This window comes from Prunus mume, linkage group LG8 (genome assembly GCF_029339155.1).
Source record: "Prunus mume cultivar Tortuosa linkage group LG8, ASM2933915v1, whole genome shotgun sequence".
Lineage (NCBI taxonomy): Eukaryota > Viridiplantae > Streptophyta > Magnoliopsida > Rosales > Rosaceae > Prunus > Prunus mume.
Genome location: NC_142705.1, coordinates 21,060,547 through 21,085,467, shown reverse-complemented (window position 1 = coordinate 21,085,467; position 24,921 = coordinate 21,060,547). Strand labels below are relative to the sequence as shown.

Here is a 24,921-nt window from a genome sequence, read left to right as displayed (position 1 = left end):
GGATGACCCTTTTGCCTGATATGGGTAGCCTGGCACCGCAATTCATAGAGCTGGGATATGTCAGAGCCATCATAAAACATCTGATTAACAACATCCCAAATTTCCTTAGCAATAGGTAGAGTATGAAACATATTCAACAAACTGGGTTCCATAGTTCGCAACATCCAACTTTTCACAATAGCATCATTAATTTTCCACTTCCCAAATTTCGGGTCTTTGGAATTAGGGGCATCAGTGTCGCCAGTCAGGTAACCCAATTTGCCTTGTGTAGTAGCATGAAGTTTGATCATCAAGCTCATATCTCATAGTTGGATCCATTCAATTTGAATATCATAGGTAGGTTGGTGGATGATTCGGTATGAACCGTCACAATAAGAGTAGAAGAAGAAGAGTCAATGACATCTGATATGGTGATAGATAGAGGTAGCAACAAAAGATTAGATGATGATGACGAGAGTAAGAGATATAAGACGGCACATGCTTAGGTGTATAGGCTAGGTGCAGCGGAAATAGGTATTTTTAGGATTAGGGTTTTGACGTTGTAGAGACGGATAGGAACCCGCTCTGATACGAACTCAAAATAATTAGGGTTTAAAACTGATATGTTTATTCTTCTCTCAATGAGGAATATATATATTACATACAGAGTGGTTACAAATAGGAAATATGTACAAAATCTCCTAATTCTACTCAAATTAGATAATTACAATAAAATATAAATTCTATTCCTAATAGGAACGTTGACTCACGCCAACACAATACACCATCAAAATATCACATACCACAATCACCACCATAAACTAATTCTCTCCTTTTCTACTTATATATATATATATATATTCTCTACTTTATATTATTATTTTGGCAATGGTTCTGTGATTTGGATACCTATATCCGTTTATGAATGTGCTCATAACGGATCTTAAGTTTGTGTATAAGGGGTCATATCTTGGAGTCTTGTACATCGTCAGTACCTATATGTAGGGAGGCTACAAAGGCTTTAGAACAATGTCTTTGACGTGCTTCACCGTACCAAACTCACTTTCTTACTTATTATTTATTTTGCGTTTACTTATCTATTATTTTGTTTTCTTCAATTTCATTGTACCTTAAAAGATTTCCAATTTGTTTATAAGTTATTTATAATATAAATATTTTGTATTTGATAACTATAATTTTTTATAATAGATACAACATCTAGGCTGTTTCACTTTTTATTTGATTTTGTGACTTTTGTTTTTTTACTCTAAAAGTTTAGTTCAATTGCCATTGAATTGTGATTGGCTTGTTTGTAGTTTCTTACCAATCTAGTCACTGTTGAGGCCCAAAAATTCCACGGTTCGGCCCAAATGAATTCCCAACCCAGCGCAATGCCTTATTAAGAAGAAGCCCAACTTGGGTACGCAAGAGTTCGTCATATGCACTTTCACACGTGCCACGCCAACAAATAAGCAACACGCCACGCTACAAGCTTAAGTAGGCCCAAGCCACGCGAATGCATGGGGCTTGTTGAGCGGGTTGTGGTATGGATGGTTACGAGTTTTCATGAGGCCCATTGATGAGCCGAGAAATGGAAGTTTTGGGCTGCTTGGGAGCCTCGAAACTCAAGCCCATTTCTTGAGCCCAAATATGTAGGTAAGCATAAAGGATAGAAAATAGTTCATTAACTTAGAAAATATAGCTCATCACTTTGGGAATTGGCCCACCCCTTTAGTGAACTAGCTCATTACCTTAAAAAATGGCCCAAGTAACCAATAAAATATCTGAAAGTCTCTAGCACAAGGCTAGAGACAAAACCATGACAAAAGCCAAAGCCACTCACATTTGCAAGCTGCTGGAAATCTCCAGCACATGGCGAAAGGACAAATCCTAACATAAGGCATCAAAAAACCAAATGGATACTTGAGCAAAACACCCTTCAAACCAATGTACATACCCATTTCTTTCCCCTATCAGATCTAGCCATAGAAGAGGGAAGAAAAGAAAGAAGAAAGATGACTGAAAATGGGAGTTATTTCACCAAATAGGATAAGTCAAAGGAATGGAGAAGAAATGAAGGAAAAAGCTTGGTTATATTGGATAGAAACAATTATGGTTTCTTGGAAAAGAGTAGCTTCTAGCACCTATAAAAAGAGGCATTTCCTACCCATCATAAAAAACCCACATCTAGAGAGCAAGCTTCATCTCTCATCTTTGAAACTCTGCAATTTTGTGCCCTATTCCTCCATCTCCTCCCATTTTCTATTATGGCAAGCCATTCCAGAGTCTGACATAGATTTTGTCAGGCTGCTGGAAAATTACCTAAAACACTCAATACTTCATCACTAGCCACAACCACATCCAGAGAGTAAGCTTCCTCTCTCATCTTCAAAACTTAGCAAATTCGTGCTCTATTCATCATTCTCCCCCCATTTTTCTCTCATGGAAAACTGTTCTAGCACTTGACATCACCTTTGTCGAGTTGTCGAAAAATCACTTAAACCATCCATTGCCCTCATCTCTCTCCCCCTCTCTCTCCTCAACGAATCCTCTTAGAATCCTTCCCTCATGCCTTAAAAACTCTGTTTCTCATAGGAAATCGCAGCCATTTCTCTCTCTCATGCTAAACTTATGAATGCTTAGCTTCCATGCCACAAGCTTCTCATGCCAAGCCAAGAATTTATCTGTAAGCTGTTGTTATTTTTGTTGGTGAAGGTAACCAAGGTGTTTCCTAAAGCTTCACTATCCTTTTGAAGCATTCTTGGGGCTTGATCTTTGAACTCATACACAGGGGATAATTTCATCAATTCACTCCTTACGGCAGCCCAACCCATTTGTAGCTGCCGGAAGAAAAAGCCACCACAGTCATCCAATTTCGTTTTCTTTTATAGTTTGAGTATCTTACATCTACTCTGTCATCTTTCTATGATTTCAAAATAATTGATGTGTACATCTTTGCATAATTCATACTGTAATGTAAATGGTCAATGGAACAACTCGGTTTTCTATTTTCACCATAACACGTGTTCTTTGTTTGAATATAGATGGTTACAACGCATGTCATTGATCTTTCTTATCTCGTCTGTTTATCTTGAAAGTCTAACCATGATCCAATGTTGTCAATGAAAAACAATTAAACTGAACAGAGAGAAACTTCTCTGTCTGGAGCTTATATGCTGGTTATAATATTAATCATGACCAAACAAAGGATAATATGACAAGCTTGTGAAAGTGATGTTAGATGACTGGTTTGAGTTTTTCTTGAATTTCATATGTGCTTAACTTCCTCCATCATTTCTTCTACGCAGGTTTCTTAAGGACCTGGATCTTTTGTTTAGTTCTCAATTTTATAAACTCAGCAGTGTTTTTGTTTAGTTATGTTTTCCTAGTAGTGATAATGGGTTTCTTTTGTTCTCTGTTTTTGTTTAGTTATGTTTTCCTAGTAGTGATAATGGATATATTTACGTATTTGTAGTTTGATTTCAGCTGTTTAAATTGATTGTTGTTGTTTTTGACATTGATTCAGTACATAGTAGAGAGATGTCAAACAAGGACCTTGAAAATGAGCTTGATGATAAAGCTAATTGGCCAAAGCCTATTGAAGACCATTTTATTCATCTATTATATGAAGAGGCAAAAAAAGGCTTGCAAACCAATACTTTAGATAAGAATGAGTGGGTTGGGATAGAAAAGAAGTTGTTTGACAAGTTTGGGAAGAGATACAATCATGACAAATTGAAGTGGAAATATAATTGATTGCACAAGATTCACTGTGAGTTTGGAAAGCTCATTTCTCATACCGGGATGGGTTGTGACCTTGGGCATCATGTCTTAAGGTATGCATCTTGTTGTATAACTCGTATTGTTTTGATATCCTTCAATGTATGTGCATTTTCTAATGCCAAGACTGAGTTTCATTGGCAAGGCTTAAGCGTAAGAGTGAGAAGGAAGTATCCTCTCCATATAGAGAATTGAGCATCATTGAGGATTGTATGGAAATATTGGAGGCCATGGAGGGAGTGAATGATGATGCTCATGTGAAAGCTTTGGCTAAGTTTACTAATTGGGAAATAAGCTGGTGTAATCAGGTTTTAGAAATAGTGTGCTGAAATGATCAGGCTACAAATTGTGTTCTAATATAATCACTTGGGGACGTGAAATGACCAAACTGCCCTTCATATAAAAACATATCTATTGGGGAGTTATTGGCCATTGATTACTGACCGAAAACTTTTGACCTCGCTCTCTACGTTCTTTCTTCCTCTCTCAGCATTTTATCTCTCCACCGTCGCTCCATGACCACCACCACTCTGTTTCTCCCACTCTCGCGAAATCCATCCCTGTGTCAATTTCTCAACAAAAACACTCAATCTTTATCCCCTATCTAGGGTTATTTGGTCTTACAAGTCCCACCCATAAAAATAAAAGCTTAGCCAAAGCCTTGAATACATGTCCTTTATGTTTTAATCCTTTATATTTTCTTTCATGAGAAGAAATAATGGACACAATAGGCGAAATCAGAGTCGATTTGCTGCCTTCTGATAGCATTTACTTCATTGTGGGAATCATTAACAAGAGATGTGAATCAATTCTAAAATGTCCATTCTTGCCGCAGTGGGCTATCAGATTCTTGTCTCGGATTGTTGAAACGGGGCATCCAGGTATTTATTTATAACATTTCTGTTCTGATTACATTTGGACCTTTGCGTTTCTATTTTTATTGAAATCATTTTGTGAGCTTTTCAATATGTGTATTTCTTTTGGGATTCTTTCAATTGTCTGTTTCTGGGTTGTTGTTCTATTGGTCCTGTTCTCACGTAGATGAGCAATTGCATATGGATTTATAGTGCTGGAGCTAAATAAGATATATTAAAGTATATTTTAAATCTTGGAGTGGTCTTCTTTATTAAAAAAGGATCAGTTTTCTTTGTAAAGATTCCCCCTTTGTTTATGTGTATGTATGTGCATACATACAGCTCTTGATATTTATCAGAGGTTTATTTCAATTCCTGGATAATAAGGTACCTGTTTCGATAGCTGAAATTGCACTCAAAATTCTTGGAGGAAGATTAACTGCTATAAATCAAGTAAACATGTAACAAGAAATGAAATCCTTGAACCTAGCTAGTAGAATTCTTTTGTGAGTTAGCTTTGATATTTTAAGCAAGAAATTGATGTGGGTTAGTTCAGCAACAAACTATATGGGTTTGGATTGGATCATATCTAACTTTGTCTTCTGCTTATTTTATAGTTAATGATCATTTCTGGAGTGTCCATTTCCTTCAAAAATGGGGTACTAGAAAGCTGGAGGGCTTTAGCATTCATAGGTGATTTACTTAGACAGACTCTGCTTTTGAATACTTATCTAATATAGTAGTAGAGTGCTCATTTGTGTGGTGATTGCAGGACTAGTTCCTTGTGCAGTGACCATTGGTTGATGGAATCTTGAGAATTTTGACAGCACAGTGCATCACATTGGTTGATGGAATCTTGAGAGAGATTTCCAAACCACAAAAATATTGAACTGCTACTGTTTACCCCACAAAATCATTGTCCCTACTTCCTTTTCATTTGTTGCAATGATTGTTTGGCATTGATTGGTTTATTTATTTTGCTTTTGTTTTTGCCTCTGGTACTGTGTTCATGTCCTTGCTTGCTAGTTCCCTTTTTGGGGTTTTCAAAGTTGTAGCTTTGGTGGTTTTCAATGCCATTGCTAGTGCATCTTCTTCTTATTTCTTGTCAAAGTTGATAGGGAGGCACATTGTCTTCTCTATTAGGCCTGACAAGCTGCAGTTTTTCCAAAACCAGGTAAATTCAAAGTCTCCATATCTCTCATTGATAGGCTCTCTCTCTCTCACAAACGAGCTACTTAAGTAGCTTATCAAACGGTCAATAGCGAACGTTAAATACTGCACCATCATCACCCTCTTCACCAACCCACTTTGCTCGCTGCATTTTTTGTACAAGAGCTCCACGCTTCTTTGATCGATTTGCTTCGAGTTAGCTCAAAAAACTTAAACTGCAATGCTTCTAATTCTACTTTGAAAGATTGGAATGAAATGAGCAAGTTTCTTGGCGGTTGGCCCCCAATTCTGGAACTAATTATCTGGGATTAGTTCACTGCTCAAAAAATTCATGTTTTCCTCATTGCCCTTTCTTGTTAATTTGTTTGTGCAGCTGGTTGGCTTCTAATCCAGTAGTTAATTGATCATTGAAATGAAACAAGAAGTTGTAAATTCAGATGAGGTAATCTCTTGTGCATTTATAATTGCACCAACCTTTCTTTTGATGTTTCTGTTTTTAGTTTTCTTCTTGCAAATAGTGAACATGATAACTGTCTGCTAATTAGTAATTACCATATGGGTGTTTATGTAATCTTTTAGGTTGTTCTTGGAGAAGAAATAGACCATGTGAGGTTGATCACCTTGAACAGGCCTCGTCATTTGAATGTCATCTCATCAAAAGTCGTATGCTCACAAAGTCAACTAGTTTTGTTCAAGTTCTTAATTCACTTTTTTTTTTGGTTCTTAATTCACTTTTTTTTCACTGCAATCAGGTTTCTTTGCTAGCAGAATACTTGGAAAAGTGGGAAAAAGATGATAAAGCTGAGCTTGTAATTATTAAGGTTACTTCCAATTTTTCCTGAAATCTTGAACTAGCATTGGTGGTCGTGGTTTAATAGATCAATGCACAACTTCGGTGATGTCTTCAATTCCATATAGAGCCATTTAGATATTAGCCACTTGATATGCTTTGGTGTTCTTGTATAGGGATCGGGTCGAGCTTTTTCAGCCGGTGGGGACTTGAAGATGTTCTATGATGGCAGGAACTCAAGTAAATGCTTTCTCTTGTGAAAATATTTAAGTTCCTAATATATACAGAAAGTGAAGTTGCTCATGAACCTTCTTTGGCAGAGGATTCCTGCCTTGAAGTGGCTTACAGAATGTATTGGCTTGGCTATCACATTCATACTTATAAGAAAACCTAGGTAATGCTTGAAATAAAGTAATCCTATCGCCTGTATTTTCCATTCGAAAATGAGTTCCCTGTAGACTGTATGATTCCAAGTTTATGCCACTATTTAAGGGTATCACTGAAGAATTCATGTTATCAATAGGTGGCTCTGGTCCATGGAATTTCAATGGGTGGAGGCGCATCTTTAATGGTCCCAATGAAGTTCTCGGTAGTCACAGAAAAAACTGTGAGTATGAATATGATCCTAGTGGGATGTTTATAGAAACATGTCTATCTTTAGTGTTTTCTGGCTTGATATCTATCTCTGCATAATGACATCAAAATTTTATGTGGTGTATTTCATGATAGGTAATTGCAACTCCGGAAGCTAGTATTGGCTTTCATACTGATTGTGGTTTCTCATATGTATCCCATCTTCTTGGGCATCTCGGTAAGCATGCAAATATAGAGGAAAATAGTTTTTCCTGGATTTTACTGAAATTGATTGGTATTGTGGGGGGAACGCAGGGGAGTTCTTTGCCTTAACAGGAGCAAGACTGAATGGTAAGGAATTGGTTGCAGCTGGATTGGCAACCCATTTTGTCCCTCTTGAGTTGATTTTCTCATTCCTTCCCTATAATTTTCTTCCTCTGAAACCAAGTCTCGGAAGTATTAGCTCACAAGATTTGCCCCTCTAAATGATCTGCAAAGCTAAGAGACTGCATTATACACATCCATTATTATTAGATTCTTTGATATAATTCTTCTTCATAGTTACTATGTCAAACTAAAATTTGCTATTGAATTGTTTTTGTTCATCATAAATTATCTGATCTAGAGAAGCGTTTGATAAGCTTAAACTCGGAGATGAGAATGCAATCAAAGCTGCGATTGAAGAATTTGCAGTGAAGTCCAGCCTGATGAAGAAAGTGTTTTAAACAAGTAATAAATCTTAGTTGCTGGTGTTTAATTGTTAATTCCACTTCAATCCTTAACATTAACATGCAAAGCTCCATATCTCGATCTCAATAACCTTTCCTTACCTTTCAGGCAGTCAATAATTGATGAGTGCTTCTCCAAAGATACATCACAAGGATAAGGAAAGGTCTGATACCAGCTGGTTATGTCACTGTCAGGTATGTGTCTTTCACTTCTATGAAATAGTTAGGTTAAATTATGAAGTTCAATTTTGGTCTCAAAACATCACAAGAAATTATCATAACTATACTCAAATCTTGAAGGATTCTATGCTCAAATGACCCAAAATAAAAATCACTATCCAAAAATAGATATGACTGTTATTTTTTGAATAGAGGAAGATCAATAAACCTTCATCTCAGTCATCTCAATCCACACTGTTTACTCATGTAGAAAAAGATAAAATTCTCTTTAGCAAAATTGTTAGTTTTCTAATTTCGGAAGAGAAAGTATCAATTTTGGAGAATGGTTTTTATTTTGGTTAATTTCACAAAGTGGTTGGAGCTCAAACCACATGCCACCAACATGTTAAGGTGTTGAAATAGAGTTAGGCCTAATCTATGAAGGACAATTATATTGGTGATTTATCTGAGTTCTCTGGTGTTACTGGTTATGCCTATGTATCTCTGACTCTGTTTTTTCCCTAAGGTCGGATTAGCTCTTGGAGAGTTGCGAAAGGAAAATAATTTCCTAAGAAGCCTTTGGCCAGTAACTAATCCACCTTCAAGTCAAGAACATCTTTTACATCCTCAACTTTTACAAAAGCCTCTCCGCCACCCATTCCTTGCTTGAGGGTATTTTGATTTTGCAGGAGTGTAAAACGTGATTCCAATAAGGACGTCGTGTCCTTTTTGTAATATGTTGTAGATTATGAATATATAGTGGGAATATGGAGTTTTTGTATTGCCATTGTATTGCTTCCGTATTGCATTTGTATTGTCATCATATTGTCATTGTAGTGTTGTGGTATTGCCTGGTTATTGCACTTATATTTGTTTCTTGTCACTAGTTTTTTCAAGTCTGTCTTGTGAAGGAACTTATAAGGATATTTTGTAAAAGAAAACGCTTGATTGTGTAAGTTTATTTTGTAAAGGAAAATGCTGGATCATTATTCATTATCATATAAATAAGGTACAAGAAGCACCGTATATGCATCTCTTCAATATGATTGATTCGTGTTCAGCTATTGGTGTAAGAATGTGATTCCATTATTGCTTATTTATTTATTATTTATTATTTATTATTGTAAGAATGTGATTCCATTAATGACGTCACATCCTTTTAAGAAATCAAACTCATAGTTGCTTCCCCTGCAAGAAATTATATTAATTAAGAAAACCAACCAAAAAGCAATGGCACATAAATTATGAAGTGGTAGCAGACATGCAATACAAAAACAATACGGTAGCAATAAACGAGCAATACAGTGGCAATAGACCAGCAATAAAAAGGCAATAAAAATACAATAAACAAGTTGGGGGCTTTTCTTTTTCTTGTGCAATTTGAAAAGAGAAGGGGAAAGAAACAGAAATTGTCAAGATAAAACTGCAAAAAGAAACAGAAAGTGATTATATCAGACATTTCCCCTTACAAAATTCTATACTGATAATGATAGCCACCCCAAGCTAAGGACGGCTCGGCATAAATTAATACAACTTCAGTCAGACTATGGCATTATACATATCCCTTGAAATACAATATACAAATTGCTGGCTCAACGAAGAGTAACAAAATTTTGATTCCAAATCCAACATTTCAGTACAAATTGATGACTATAATGTCTGCGTCCATCTTGAAGATGAAATTCTTTCCACCATCTTGGAGGCCTGACATAATGCTCTTTGATAGTCACCCACCCTTCTTTAAAAAAAGTTCGTCTTTCCTCTGCAGGAAAAAAAGAAAAAAAAAAAAGAAAAACCAAGATCAAGATCAAGATCAATTGTCCTCCAAAAATATAGCTTAATTATGCAGAAGATACTAGAGATGATTTGAGGCCATTAATACTCGAGGGCTGTCCTTCAAGCTTAAGTAATTCATCATGCATCTGATCCATAATGAAGCTAAGGGAATTCCTGAGCATCTTCTTGTTTGAAAAACAAAAATAGTTTCAATAGGCAACTTAAAATAGAAAGTAGAATATAGACATGCTGCCATAAATATTTACACCAGACAGAGAAGAAACTAAACAATACAAATTTAATCCTTTGGTAATTACTCTTGAAGTGTTCTAGGTTTCTTCTTTCCTTGGTCCATGAAAATATTGGCGAACTCAAAATAATATAGAAGATTGTTAACCTATTTGTTACAACATTTTACCAATCACAAGTTAACTTCTAAAATATCTTAGTCTAACCCATTATTTCACATTAAATGGGTTGCAACAGGTGTAATAAACCACAAACAGATAAATAAATTGGAAAAAAGTGTGGCATCTTTTCAGAAAATAAACAATTTAAGTGGAGACATTGTAATTGCAGACATTTTAGTCATGAGCTATGTCAGGCAGTGGCACTTTTTCAAGCCATCAGACAAATTGTAAAGCATGAGAATTATCAATCAAGCCTAATAATACTGAAGGAAAACCATTACCGATCAATACAAGATTTATGAGAATCACAAAGTAACAATATAAGGACAGAAAGGAAACAGTGCATAAGGGATTTAAAAGAAAAAAAGTGGCAGCGAAGGACAACTTTTGTGACTACAAATAGATGCATGTGTCTGAATATTTTTCCAATGATCGTGCCTTACAATTTCAGCCAGCAATACCATCAAAGATTACATTTGCAATAAGAAGGCTCAACATAGAAATAAAAAATACAAAAAGACAAAACCTAGAACAGAAAATTATTGACCCAGATCAGATAGAAACCTTGGCCTGCCCGAGATGCTAGTTGGTATATTTGGAGTAAAAATTTTAAAAACGCCTTCAAACATGGCAGGGCTAAAAGCCCTACCAGTCTCAAGAACACTTGCATGTCAAATTCAGATACGAAATCTGCAAATCCACCCAATGTTGGATAGCCAACCTAATAAAATCAAATTCAAATGAACATATTAGTTAAGTGATTAGCCAGAAAAAGAACAAGCATTAGGCAAGGCAGCTTCCTATTTTCTGAGATCAGCAGTCTATATAAATTTTGTTATTTGCAAATAGCAATTCTACTAAAACCAGGTAAATGCAAAGTAATCGAATAAACAAAAGAAAACTTAGGCACTTTGCTAGTTCTCAATTCCTGTAGAAGCTGAACAAAAGGAGAACATATGACAATCTTAGATGGCAAATAGCAAATTGAGGCACTTCATCATCCATAGAGCAAAATCAATCAGACCAATAGAAGTTTCATCCAAGCATGAAGTAATTCACAGTTAAAATACAGAAATTTCCAATCTCTCTAATTACTAAACTTCACAAAATCAGTCACAGGTTAGTGAAATTATCCTTCTCAAATGAAAACCATACAAAAAGACAAACTAGTCAATAACAAATACAAAACCCACCTTAGAATCACTCGTTTGGCGCACAGAACTGAATTGGAAATCCCAGAAACACCTAAAGAAAGCATGAATCACTTGCTTGGATGCGCGACAAAAGCATTTTCAGTGTCTCGTAAGTCATGAAGACAATGCCTACACTGGGGACAACCTTGTAATATTCTGGCAGAATCCCTCTATACAAGCCCCGTAGGCCTTCAAATCCGGATTATGTGCTTAAAAGTCCCAACTAAGCCTGTATTATAGATGCGAACTCGACCACCAGCCCCCTCCAATGCATCCTTCGCCTCACAAGATCCAGAGGGAATGTTGCTAAAATAACAAATAGACCAAAAGATAATCACATAGAAGAATAATAAATCTGAAATTCTTATTGATAGATCCTAAACAAATCAATTGGAAGTCCTAACATAGTTTGCCATCTATCTGTGTCTGAAAACTATACAAGATTTAAAGGCATCATACAAGGAGTATTGTTCATAAACTACATCAGTATATAAGTTTTTGTTAATTTGTATTTGTTAATTTGTAAAGTATTTTTCCTTGTGAAAATAAATCCTCTACTATGCATCATGTCACAATTTTCTGTTATAGCGATCCATCTTTTGATGGTCCAAACTAGCACCAAATGTCACAGATCACTTACCTGTTGATGAGGCAATGCCTGAAAGATTGCGCATGAGCAAGACTGACCATGACAGATCGAATCATTGGGCCTGATATCAGAAGAATTGAAAACTACAATATTACAACTCAAACGAATAGAGGGGCAATAAACATCACTTCAAAAAATTCAGCCCCAAATCAACCAATTATGCAGTATTCACCTTTCAGACTGCCAAAAAGACCTCAAAGCCTCATAAACTGAGAAGCTTATTGCTATACTGGGCCCAACACCTTGTGCCACGGGAATAAACCAAATGGAAATTAGTGTTAACAAAATAAAGCATCGAAGAATGTGTAGGTTCATAATAAAGCATACCAACAGTGTCGCTCCAAGTCCTTTATACAATCCCAAAAAACCTTCTTCTCTACAAATTGTATGAAATGCATGCCCAATACCTCTGTAGTATAGTGCATTTCTCTACAAAATTCGAATACACTGATAAAAATCAAACTGAAAAAATACAATGGATGGACAGTTATAAATCATACCTAAGACCAAATTTAATGAACAAGAACTGCAATATCTGAGAAGTATGTGAAAAAGTCGGAACCGAAACCAAGAATTAGGGTTTTTTGAGGTCCTGAAGGAGCAGAGGAGAAGAGAAAGAAGTCGTTGAAGACATGAAAAGAGAGGGAAATGAGAGATTGTTGAAGGGAGAGAGCATTTAACGAAGAAACCCTCTCTTTCACCTTCAAGAACCCCCTCAACAAACCCTAACATTGACTGCAGAGAGAGAACGAGAGAGTGCTGCTTAGGTTTTTGCTATAGAGGGAGAAAGAGAGTGGTGGTGGTCGATGGAGAGAAATCGTTGAGAGAGGAGGAGAGAACCGGAGAGAGAGAAGTCAGAAGTGTTAGGGTTGATACATCTGCTTTTATATGGAGGGCAGTTTGGTCATTTCACGTCCCCAAGTGATTATATTAGAACACAATTTGTAGCCTGATCATTTCAGCACACTATTTCTGAAACCTGATTACACCAGCTTATTTCCCTTACTAATTTGGATTGAAGGAAGATATTCTAGAAGATGTTGGATCCACAGAGAAGAGTGTGGCTCAATAGCCTACTAAAGTGCATGGGAGTGAATGATTAGTCATAATTTATTTAGATTAAATGATTAATTGAGATTGACACTTAGATATGATTAATTTCAGTTTGTGGTTTGTAATTAATGGGAGATTGGATTGGAGTTGTGAAAACTTTTAAATAGGTTCAATGGTTATGTATGAAAATCTTGTGGATATGCTCCCTTTCTCTTGCTTACTAATGAATATTTGGAAGCACACAGTACCTCCCGATTTTCTTGTTCATTTTTGGGTGCTTTCTCCTATGTGTCTTTTTTGTCTATCGTTGTTTATTCTTCAATAAGTATGCGAAATTGAACTTGTCGATTATATATGTATGGTACTAAAATAAGGATGTTAAAATACTATGTTTAAAATAATTTTAATAATGTTTATTAAAATATATTAATTATAGTAAAAAAAAAATTATTTTCAAGAATTCAACCAAACAAGTTTTTAAATTTTAAAAGATTCAAAAACAGTTTTCAAATTGCATACTAAACAACTTTTTGAATCTTTAAAAATGAATTAGAGAACTCTTTATTTTTAAAGAAAAATCACAGTTTTTGAGTTTAGTATTTGGATAGAACACCAAACAGCCCTTATTTACTTTTTGGAGCCAACTCCCACCCCCCGCACCCCCTTCTCTCCCACAACGCACGTCACAAATATTCATATTTGTTCTGGTGCTCGGAATCCTCTGAGAGTGAGCACTCTCTCACAGGGCACAACACTCAGCAAAAACCACATTCCTTGTGAATTAGCAGCCGCACTTCCTTCGTTGCCCTAACCCTAAACTACCTCTCTCTCTCTCTCTCTCTCTCTCTCTCACTGAAACCATGGGCAAAGCCGTCGTCTCTGACGAAGAAGGTAACCCAGCTTCATCTTCATTTCTCTTTTCTTACCTCGCATACCTAAAATTAACCCTAACCCTAGTCTCACGGCCTTTCTTATGATGTTTGTTCAGATGAGGTCGAGCTCGACGAGGACGAGAGGGAACCCCATCACGGCGACGCAGTCGATGACCGGGATGGCGAAGATGAAGAGGATGAAGACGGTACGGCCTTCTGTTTCTTCATTCGTTTGTTAAATGCATGAAGTTTTCTATGGGTAAAATTTTTGAGCTCGATGTTGGTCAATATATGGGGGTTTAGTGGATCCATCGGTGAAATTGGGTTTGGGTTAGGGTTAGGGTTTCGGCTTTTGTTTGTTTGCAAAGATTGGAGTGGTTTCTTTCGAGGAAATTTAGGGCAAGCATTGGGGTTTGTATGGATGTCTAGAAATGTAGTGAACTCGTCATCAAGATTCTTCGTTTTTATTTAACTTTCCAATTTAATGATGACTGTTTCGTCTTTGCTCTATCCCTTGTATTTGTGCCTTTTATGTTGAAGATCACGTTTTCGAAACTTGGAATTTGGTTAACGTGTTTGGTCATTGCTAGATATGTTTTTATTTCTATGTAATGATTCTTTTTTTGAATAGATATTTCTTTGTAATGATTCATCATTCATTTATAATTCCCTTTTCCTTATTTATTTTCTGGTTCATGTTTGTTTTATTTTGTTTTCCCCTTGCTGTTAGATGTAGTATTTCACTTTTGTTATTAGTGTTGTTTTGTTCTTCGTCATTTTTCATCTGTTTATCTACTCTTAAGAGTTAACCATGGATCAATTTTTGAATTAGCTTCATTTGTAACATTATTGTCATGATTGATCTTTGCAGAAGGGCCAGATGAATATGAGAAGGATGATTTTATAGTAGATGATGTTGATGAAGAAGAGGAGCAAGAGGAGGAAGAAGATAGGGCAGACAGTGATGAAGAGAGGCAGAGGAAGAAGAAAAGAAAGAAAAAGTGAATATTCTATACCCTGAGCTGTAGTCTCTCTAAAATCTGTGAAGCTTTTCACTGTGAAGCTTTTCATTGTGAAATGTCAGGAAACAAAAAATCTGGTACCTTTAGTGTTTTTTATTTCACTTGAGACTACTGGAACTATGCGGTAACAGAAGAAAATTGAATTTCTTTGTTATATGAGTGGTTTTCTTTTTCCCATTTGCAGATGAAGATGAATGCAATGTCAATGAAAATCTTCTTTTTATTTTCTTTTTTCTTTTAAAATCGTGTAGCAAGAGGGATAGTTATTCATTTTATAACTTATTTTCTTCTCTCTAATATTCTAGAGAGGAGTATGTCCTTGATGAAGATGACTATGAGCTCCTAGAGGACAATAATGTGATTGCCCCCCGAAGGAAGGCTGTAAGCACTGTCCATATTTTCTTATGGTTCTGTTGAATTTGTAACTTAAGCTTTTTTTTCTTTTTCAATGTACATAGTTTATGATTTGAATTCTTTCTCTCTCTTATTTTTCTTGTCCAAACCTTTCCAGGGGAAATTTAAGCGGCTGAAAAAAGCTCAGAGGTATGGTGAGGGGGAGCCTGGTGGATTATCTGATGAGGAGGAGTTTGTTGGCAGTGGTAAAAGTGGAAGAACTGCGGAGGAGAAGCTTAAGCGTACCTTATTTGGTGATGATGAAGGTATATATGTATGCATATGTAGAACTTAACTTGTAGGATAGTCGGTGTATAAATTTGGTTTATTGTTGTTGATTATGCTGTGTCCATGTAGGTCCTCCACTTGAGGACATAGCTGAAGAAGAGGAACCAGCAGAAGCAGAAGATGATGGAGAAGTTGGTGAAGAGGATGAAATGGCAGACTTTATAGTTGATGAAGAGTTTGATGAGACTGGAGCTCCTGTAAGGTATTTTGTGCTGTTTGTGTATGCCCATGCCTGTGTTTATGGTTTGAACTGAATTTTCTAATAATTTGAATAATCAACTTGTTTTTTCTGTGGATGTTAATTCCTTGTTTAGACAGAGGAAGCTTAAAAAGAAAAAATCTAGGCAGGCACCAGGAGTATCATCCTCTGCTTTGCAGGAAGCCCATGAAATATTTGGTGATGTTGATGAATTACTACAGCTCCGTAAGCAAGGTTTGGATTCCAGTGAATGGAGGGAAAGGAGGCTTGAAGATGAATTTGAACCAATTGTTCTTTCTGAAAAGTATATGACAGAGAAGGATGACCAGATCCGGGAGCTTGATGTTCCGGAAAGAATGCAGGTTCTTTGGCTTGCCCTTGATAATACTATAATATCCGGTTTCATGTCACATGAGCTGTATTTTATTTTTTTCTTTGTAGATATATGAGGAAAGCACTGGTTCTCCTCCACTGGATAGAATTAGTATAGATGATGAGAGTACCTGGATTTATAATCAACTTGCAAGTGGTACAGTACCTTTGTTTAGCAAGACAGGCTTGGGGAATTCAATAAGCAGGGATGACATCATCAGATTTTTGGACTTGCATCATGTGCAGAAGTTGGACGTTAGTATTCTGATTAATGTTGGTGTATTTCTGTTAATTTATCTGATATTTATCTTATTCTCACTCTCCTTGTTTCTAGATTCCCTTTATTGCCATGTATCGGAAAGAAGAGTGCCTAAGCTTATTGAAAGATCCTGAACACCTTGAGTTGGAAGATGAAAGTCAGGATAAAAATGACAGGCCATCTGTACTCAAGTGGCACAAGGTACTTATCATGGGATTTTTTTAAATGTGTTAAGCTGGCATAAGATTAAAGAACAAACAAGAAATATGTTTAATCTGTTTACTTTCTCTACATAGGTGCTTTGGACCATTAAAGAGCTGGACAGAAAGTGGCTGTTGCTTCAGAAGCGGAAAAATGCTTTACAATCTTACTACAATAAACGATTTGAGGAAGAATCTCGACGTATATATGATGAAACCAGACTTAATTTAAATCAGCAGCTTTTTGAATCAATTATGAAGTCGCTGAAGGCTGCAGAATCAGAGAGAGAGGTTGATGATGTTGACACCAAGTTTAACTTGCATTTCCCTCCGGGTGAGGCAGGAGTGGATGAGGGACAGTATAAGAGGCCCAAAAGGAAATCACTTTATAGCATCTGCAGTAAGGCTGGCCTGTGGGAGGTGGCAAGCAAGTTTGGTTACAGCTCTGAGCAGTTTGGACTGCAATTATCTCTAGAAAAAATGGTAAGTTCGGTTTGTCTTTCACTTTCAGATGTTTTGGCTGACCCAGAGATATGAGGTTCACGCTTAATTTGATTGTAGAGAATGGATGAGTTGGAGGATGCTAAGGAGACCCCAGAGGAGATGGCTTCAGACTTTACATGTGCAATGTTTGAGAATCCTCAAGCTGTGCTCAAAGGAGCTAGGCATATGGTATGCGTTAATAGTTTTGTAGTTCGTAGAAATGCGAGCTCTATCATGCCTTGTCATAACGTCTGGTTATAAATGGTCTGATGTTCTTTTATGTCTTTTTCCAGGCAGCTGTTGAAATAAGTTGTGAGCCATGTGTCAGGAAGTATGTTCGAAGCAACTACTTGGATATTGTTGAGTTATCAACAAGCCCAACACCTGATGGAAATGTGGCAATAGATGCTTTTCATCAGTTCGCAGGGGTGAAGTGGTTGCAAAGAAAGCCATTAAATAGATTTGAGGATGCGCAATGGCTGCTTATCCAGAAGGCTGAAGAGGAGAAGCTTCTCCAAGTTACTGTTAAGTTGCCAGAAGACAGATTAAATAAGTTGATAAGCGACTTCAATGAGTACTATCTTAGTGATGGTGTTAGTAAATCTGCACAACTGTGGAATGAGCAGCGGAAGTTGATATTGCAGGATGCCCTTTTTAATTTTCTTTTGCCTTCAATGGAGAAAGAAGCAAGATCCTTGTTGACTAGTAGAGCTAAAAACTGGTTACTCATGGAATATGGAAAGGTTCTTTGGAATAAAGTCTCTGTGGGACCATATCAGCGTAAGGAAAATGATAGCTCAGACGATGAAGCTGCACCGAGGGTCATGGCTTGCTGTTGGGGCCCTGGGAAGCCAGCAACTACTTTTGTGATGTTAGATTCATCTGGGGAGGTGCTAGATGTACTTTACACGGGGTCCCTTACTCTACGCTCCCACAATGTTAATGATCAGCAACGAAAGAAAAATGATCAAGAACGTGTTTTGAAGTTCATGACTGATCATCAACCACAAGTTGCTGTCCTAGGAGCTGTTAACTTGTCTTGTGTTCGCCTAAAAGATGATATTTATGAGGTTAGTGTGTTACTACAGTAATGATCTTTTTTTAGCCGATATAGTGATATTTCCTAGTGCAATAGTCTGATGAAGTCAGGTGAGGGGTTTTCTTATGATGGATTCTCTTTTAGTGTGTATAGAGTATATACATTTCATATTTTCATTATTACACTTCATGCTTATTTTGTTTGACTCTTGCCATTATCAGATAATTTTTAAAATGGTGGAGGAGAATCCTAGAGATGTTGGCCATGATATGGATGGCCTAAGCATTGTATATGGGGATGAATCTTTGTCGCGCCTGTATGAAAATTCTCGGAATTCATCTGATCAGTTACCTGCACAATCAGGTATTATGTTTCCAACCTTCTAAATCTCATGTGCTCATGCAGATTTTTGGTGTTGATTTTATTTTCTTGTGTTATCAGGCATTGTCAAGAGGGCTGTGGCTCTTGGGCGTTATCTTCAAAATCCGTTGGCAATGGTTGCCACACTTTGTGGACCAGGAAGAGAAATCTTATCTTGGAAACTCAATCCTTTTGAGAACTTTCTCACCCCAGATGAGAAGTATGCGATGATTGAACAGGTCATGGTAGATGTCACAAACCAGGTAGGCCTTGACGTAAATCTGGCTATAAGCCATGAATGGTTATTTGCACCGCTGCAATTTATTTCTGGGCTTGGACCTAGAAAGGCAGCATCTTTGCAGAGATCGTTGGTAAGATCTGGTGCAATATTTACTCGAAAGGATTTTGTGACAGCACACGGGCTTGGTAAAAAGGTGTTTGTCAATGCAGTTGGTTTCTTGCGTGTTCGGCGGAGTGGGTTGGCTGCTAGCAGCAGCCAATTTATTGATTTGTTGGATGATACGAGGATTCATCCAGAATCCTATGCTCTTGCACAAGAATTGGCCAAAGATGTTTATGATGTGGATGGTGGCAATGATGAGGAGGATGCTTTGGAGATGGCTATAGAGCATGTCAGGGATCGACCTAATTATCTAAAAAACCTTGACGTTGAAGAGTATGCTAAAACCAAAAAGCGTGAAAATAAGATAGAAACATTTTGTGATATAAGGAGAGAATTAATACAGGGTTTTCAGGATTGGCGTAAACAATATGAAGAACCAAGTCAGGATGAAGAGTTTTATATGATTTCAGGTGAAACTGAGGATACCCTTGCTGAAGGAAGAATTGTGCAGGCCACGGTTCGCAGGGTGCAAGCTCAAAGGGCAGTTTGTGCTCTTGAATCTGGGTTGACTGGTATGCTTATGAAAGAAGACTATTCAGATGATTCCAGGGATATTTCTGAGTTGTCTGACAGACTGAATGAGGGCGACATCCTCACTTGCAAGATCAAATCGATTCAAAAGAATAGGTATCAAGTGTTCCTAGTTTGCAGAGAGAGTGAGCTGAGAAATAACCGACATCAGAACACACAGAATCTTGATGCCTATTACCATGAAGACCGAAGAAGTCTACAGAGTGAGCAAGAGAAAGCTCATAAGGAGAAGGAGCTCGCAAAGAAGCATTTCAAGCCAAGGATGATTGTTCATCCTCGTTTCCAGAATATAACTGCAGATGAAGCAATGAAGGTATGTGCTTAATAATTCTTTTATTGATATCTGATGTTTCAGTTTATCTGTTTGATTGATTTATATTATGGAATTTGTTGTTGGTCATTAGTCTTCTTGACCGAAAATCAAGTTGCATTGTTTTTTATCATATGCCTCTGGGTTATGCTATGCCTCAACATGAAAGCCTCATGGAGTTAAAGGAGGTTTGACCAAATTTTACAGTGCTGACTTCAATACTAGTTCTTGAGTATGTGAAGGAAGTGGTCTCTCATTTGAAACAGATTCTGAAACAACAACTTTTCCTTTTATTTTCCCTCCATATTTTCTACCATTCATGCCTCTAGGACTTGAATTATTTTATGCAGGATTGTTTATTGGTTTTGCTTTGATTTGTAACCTCTGTAGTCTAAGGTTTAGTTTTATTACGTACTCTTTATATTATCTTGATCTTTGTAGTGGATCATTCATTGCTTGAATTATTCATATTCCTGAACCATTTGTCTTATGAAATAGTGTCATCTGTAATGTAACAGTTCTTGTCTGATAAGGATCCTGGGGAAAGTATTATTCGTCCTAGTTCTCGTGGGCCTTCATATTTAACCTTAACTCTCAAGGTTTACGATGGAGTTTATGCTCACAAAGACATAGTTGAAGGTGGAAAGGACCATAAGGACATCACAAGCTTACTCCGCATTGGTAAGACCCTGAAAATTGGGGAGGACACATTTGAGGATTTGGATGAGGTTAGTATTTTAAAAACGATGTGTTCTAAGAGTACTGTATTCAGTTGTCTTACTTTTGTCGCGGTTTATAACTACTGAACGTCAATTGTTTTTAATTCTGAGTTTCTTTTGGCTTTTAGCCAATGTAATTGACCTATATACAATTTTATAATGCTTGAATCATGGTTGATTATAGTTTGGACAAGAAAGCACAGATTTAGTGTTATGGATTGCTGTAAATGTTGTTGAACTTGCTCAACAGAAGCTTTAGATATTTTTGAAGTACGGGTTCGTAGAAATATTAGAACTTGTATGCTTATCTTGTTCTGAAGCAAAACAGTCATCATATGCTTGTTGTAGTTGATGTTAAAAGGTGGCTGCTCATGCAATTTTGAGGGATAGAAATCTGATGGAACACCATTGAATTGAGTACTGATGTGCCTGTTGACTACTTAAAAATGCAGGTAATGGATCGTTATGTTGATCCTTTAGTAGCTCACTTGAAGTCAATGCTAAATTATCGCAAGTTCAAGAGGGGCACAAAAGCAGAGGTTGATGAACTTTTGAAGATTGAGAAGTTGGATTATCCTATGAGGATAGTTTATTGTTTTGGGATATCGCATGAACATCCAGGCACGTTCATTCTGACCTATATACGGAGTACAAATCCACACCATGAGTATGTTGGTTTATATCCTAAGGGATTCAAGTTCAGAAAAAGGATGTTTGAGGACATTGATCGGCTTGTAGCATATTTTCAGCGCCATATTGATGACCCTCAGCATGAGTCAGGACCATCAATTAGATCGGTTGCTGCTATGGTGCCAATGCGGAGCCCTGCAACTGGTGGTTCAACTAATGAGGGTGGTTGGAGAGGCCAGTCTTTTGACAGGGATCGGTCATCTACGCCGAGTTCACGAACAGGTGAAGTCTACCAAAAGAATGCAACAAGGGTTTGCAACTTCTATGTTTGATGAGCATCAACATTTGCATGGGTGTAACTGTTTTGTTGCAATTCAATCAGCAGAATGGAAGTACCGAATAAATCACTAAATGCTATTAGTTAAAATTAGGTATTTATGCTGTAACAGATTTTAAAAAAAGGTCACGTTTCTGCATATAACTTGAACAATTTGACTAGAACATTGGCCCTACACTTGGAATATGGACTGCCCTTTACAGATGTTTCTTTCTGCACAATATGGCCAACTGAATGGAAAACTCTAATTAAGGTTCATTGCTCTATGGCTTTTGTGCACATTTAATTAGCCAAGTGTGTGTTTTTTGGCTCTCATCCTCAGTTTGCTGGTTGGTTAGTTTTCATTTGGTCCCTGTTTGTACTTTCTTCAACAAAATTTTCAGTCGCCTTTGTTGGTTTAATTCTGTCGCCCTTCTGTCATGTATTATAGAGATACGCACTCATTATCTGTTTTATCCTGTCCTCAATGACACCAGACTCATAGAATTCCTTCCTTCTGTTTTTTTCTTTGTGTCTGATTCTTGCTTCCTTTATCAAGACTTAATGGACTTACTTTTTTGTATTTAACTTTACAGGCCGAAATGATTACAGAAATGGTGGCAGTAGAGATGGACATCCAAGTGGCCTACCTAGACCATATGGTGGTCGTGGCCGTGGTCGAGGAACATATAACAGCAACAGAGGGAATAGCACAGGCAATGAGAGGCAGGATTCTGGTTATGATGCTCCAACATGGGGTGCAGATTCCAAAGACAGGGATGATGGCTTGGGCAACTTTCCTGGTGCAAAGGTCCAAAATTCACCTGGAAGGGAAGCTTTCCCTGGTGGTTGGGGTGCTGGTGGAAGTGGCAGTGGAGGCAGCAATTGGGGTGGTGGCAGTGGCAGTGGCTGGGGTCAAGGAAGCGGTGGAGCAGGAGGGTGGGGTGGAGCTGGTGCAAATGATGCTGCTGCTGATAATGGGACTTCAGGATGGGGTTCAGACCCAAAAATAAAAGGTTCGGATAATGGGTCTTCGGGATGGGGTTCTGAACCCAAAAGAGGTGGTGGTGGTTGGTGAAGGGGGACTAGTACGTTTTGTCCCTCCCTTAACAGTTTTCCCACTACCAATCTGTGAGGGATGGTTCGGAAGCTGCTCTTGTATATGGTTCTTGAAGCCCCTTTACCCTTTCTGACCCTGGTCTTTTGCTTGTACTAGATAAAATCAAGTCAATTTCTGTAAGGACAAATCAAGTCAATTTATCACTTGGAGGATAGTGCTTAGGCATTAAAACGAACAAATTTGGGTCAATGAGGGGATCTCATGTTGAGTTCTTGCAACAATCCCAAATTTCATCTAAATCTGTGTGACTTTTGGAGTCTTAAGGCGCCTACTTAAGCTTGGTGTTCTTGCAAGTAGGGGTGGCAATTTCCGATATGATCCGTTACACAACTTGAAATTCGCATAGGAAAAACACGACCCGAACAATTAATAATTGGGTAAGTTTCGGGTCAACTCGTTATGACCCGTTTAATAAACGGTGAGTTTCGAGTTAACTCGCCAATCCATTTAAATACTCACAAACCCATTTAAATTTTTTATTTTTATTTTTATTTTTGAGAGAACTTGTTTAAATTTTGTTAGACTATAATAAATATTAGGAGGTTTCACTAAAATACTCAAAATGGGGGCTGAAATTATAAAAAAATCCAATATCCAAAACACTTTACAAACACACTCAAAACCTATTATTACACACTCAAAACCCATTTATAAACACACCCAAAAAATATATAATTGTTGATTTTGAGTGTGTTTCTATGTTTAAATAGTGTTTGGGTTTTTTTATAAATACATGTCTAGGATTTGGTTTATTTATAAATTTGTATAAATGTTACAAGTTATACACTTCAAATTTTCTTTCTTTTCCTTCTCTCCTCTCTTTTTTTTTCTCTCTTTTCTCCCCTTTCTTTCTTTTTTCTAATTAACTTTTATGTATATAGTAATTAAATTAAAATTATTTATTATTAAGACAGTTATTATCACAGAGGCGTCGAGCTCGAGGTGGAAAACATGGAGCCAAAAACAGGGAGCGGAAATTACGAAGCGGCCCAGCAAATTACTTTTAGAAGAATATTATTATTATTATGCAGTGGTCCAGCAAATTACGGAGCGGCCCCGCAAATTACAAATTACTTTGGTGAACGTGTTTGTCTATAAAAGGAAACAAGGGAAACAAGGGAAAGCACAAAATCCGAAGGAAAAAAAAAACCTAGCTCCACCAATTTTCTTCATTCCCATTTCTCTCGATCTAAACCTATCTTCTCAAACTCAGAAATAAAATGGTCTTTTCATTCCCATTTTCTCTTGATCGAAGCCTAGCTCCACCAACACAGACATGAGGGCAAGGTGTTAGAAATATCTCCTTAAAGCCAACTAATTATGTAATAGTTAGAGTTAAGGATATCGTTGATAAAAGACATATTATGTTATCAACGGGTAATAAATATTGTTTTATACATTAAATCATAATATATTATCTTTCAGCATGTAGAACAACCATAGTCCAAGGAATACATAAGTGGACATGAGAGCTATGTAATAAGATTGCATACATAGAGACTTCGCATCATCCCTAAATCCTGAATATGTTCATGGTCATAGGAATATTGATTGGGTGTCAATATTCCGCAAAGAACAGTACACTGTACATACAATATCGTCTCTATATGTAGGGAATGACAAGGTCTCAAGTCATTAAGTATGGAGACACATCGGTATGTGTGTAGGTGCTTGTAGAAGAACAAGTACATTGAACATGATCCAACACATAAGTTATAGCATGGAAGTCTTTACTCACATGTCAAGCTAAAACTCATAAATTGCAATGGTGCAAACTAATCCTTAGACCTAAGGCATTATAGATGTTTCGTGGCTATGTTGTTAATCTTTGAGGGAACTATACAGTCATGCTAAATTAAGCAAAGCTTAAAGGTGCTCATCAGGATTCTCAATAGAGTCATGGAAGCAAATGAATGTACAACAAGGAATCTCTACTCTCAGTGAATGAGAGAGAATACTCCAAGATATGATTGGTCAAATCTTTGTGCAGAGTCGTAGATAAGACTTGAAAGAAGAAGTTTTCAAATCTTACCAAGATAATCATATAAAAGGAATTATTCACATTAGAATATCGACAATCGGATTCCATAATCTAATAATGGCAATAAGGAGTATTGACATAAGAGAAGGATTCAATTGCAAGAACATCTTGCTGTCATCTTTGGATCTTATCTTCCACAAACCAAAAATTGGTCCAATCAAGAAGTAGACTAGCATCCATACTTCTTGATTGCCTTCTCTTCATCCCAAGGAGCATTTGGTGTGGTGAGGTAGAGGACTCCAATCTTGAA

At 37.0% G+C, this 24,921-nt stretch overlaps 1 protein-coding gene, 1 long non-coding RNA gene and 1 pseudogene across 3 annotated transcripts; 2 read left to right on the top strand and 1 right to left on the bottom strand.

Annotated features, from left to right (window-relative positions):
- The first annotated feature begins 6,118 nt into the window (after nt 1-6,118).
- LOC148915023 (3-hydroxyisobutyryl-CoA hydrolase-like protein 5) lies at nt 6,119-7,631 on the top strand (annotated as a pseudogene). The gene is made up of 8 exons (XR_016122917.1): nt 6,119-6,225; nt 6,363-6,446; nt 6,536-6,604; nt 6,750-6,813; nt 6,894-6,967; nt 7,097-7,180; nt 7,303-7,384; nt 7,462-7,631. The product of XR_016122917.1 is annotated as a 3-hydroxyisobutyryl-CoA hydrolase-like protein 5 (transcript).
- A 1,892-nt stretch (nt 7,632-9,523) lies between these two features.
- LOC148915022 (uncharacterized) lies at nt 9,524-10,639 on the bottom strand. The gene is made up of 2 exons (XR_016122888.1): nt 9,916-10,639; nt 9,524-9,795 (listed from the first exon to the last, which is right to left on the bottom strand). It is a non-coding gene; the product is annotated as an uncharacterized LOC148915022 (long non-coding RNA).
- Nucleotides 10,640-13,758: 3,119 nt separating this feature from the next.
- On the top strand, nt 13,759-22,869 carry GTB1 (global transcription factor group B1). Its single transcript, XM_008245866.2, has 17 exons — nt 13,759-14,005; nt 14,103-14,192; nt 14,858-14,987; nt 15,314-15,389; nt 15,520-15,667; nt 15,759-15,891; nt 16,004-16,250; nt 16,330-16,515; nt 16,595-16,720; nt 16,816-17,202; nt 17,281-17,391; nt 17,496-18,272; nt 18,463-18,604; nt 18,683-19,848; nt 20,364-20,573; nt 21,017-21,476; nt 22,107-22,869. Exons 1-17 carry the CDS (start codon nt 13,975-13,977, stop codon nt 22,586-22,588), a joined length of 4,902 nt encoding a protein of 1,633 aa, XP_008244088.2. The 5' UTR covers nt 13,759-13,974; the 3' UTR covers nt 22,589-22,869.
- The last annotated feature ends 2,052 nt before the right edge of the window (nt 22,870-24,921 follow it).

Coding starts and splice junctions, on each gene's coding strand:
- GTB1 (XM_008245866.2), top strand. CDS start 13,975: ATGGGCAAAGCCGTCGTCTCTGACGAAGAAG. Junction 14,193..14,857: donor AGATGAAGAGGATGAAGACG/GTACGGCCTTCT, acceptor TGATCTTTGCAG/AAGGGCCAGATGAATATGAG. Junction 21,477..22,106: donor TACGCCGAGTTCACGAACAG/GTGAAGTCTACC, acceptor TTAACTTTACAG/GCCGAAATGATTACAGAAAT.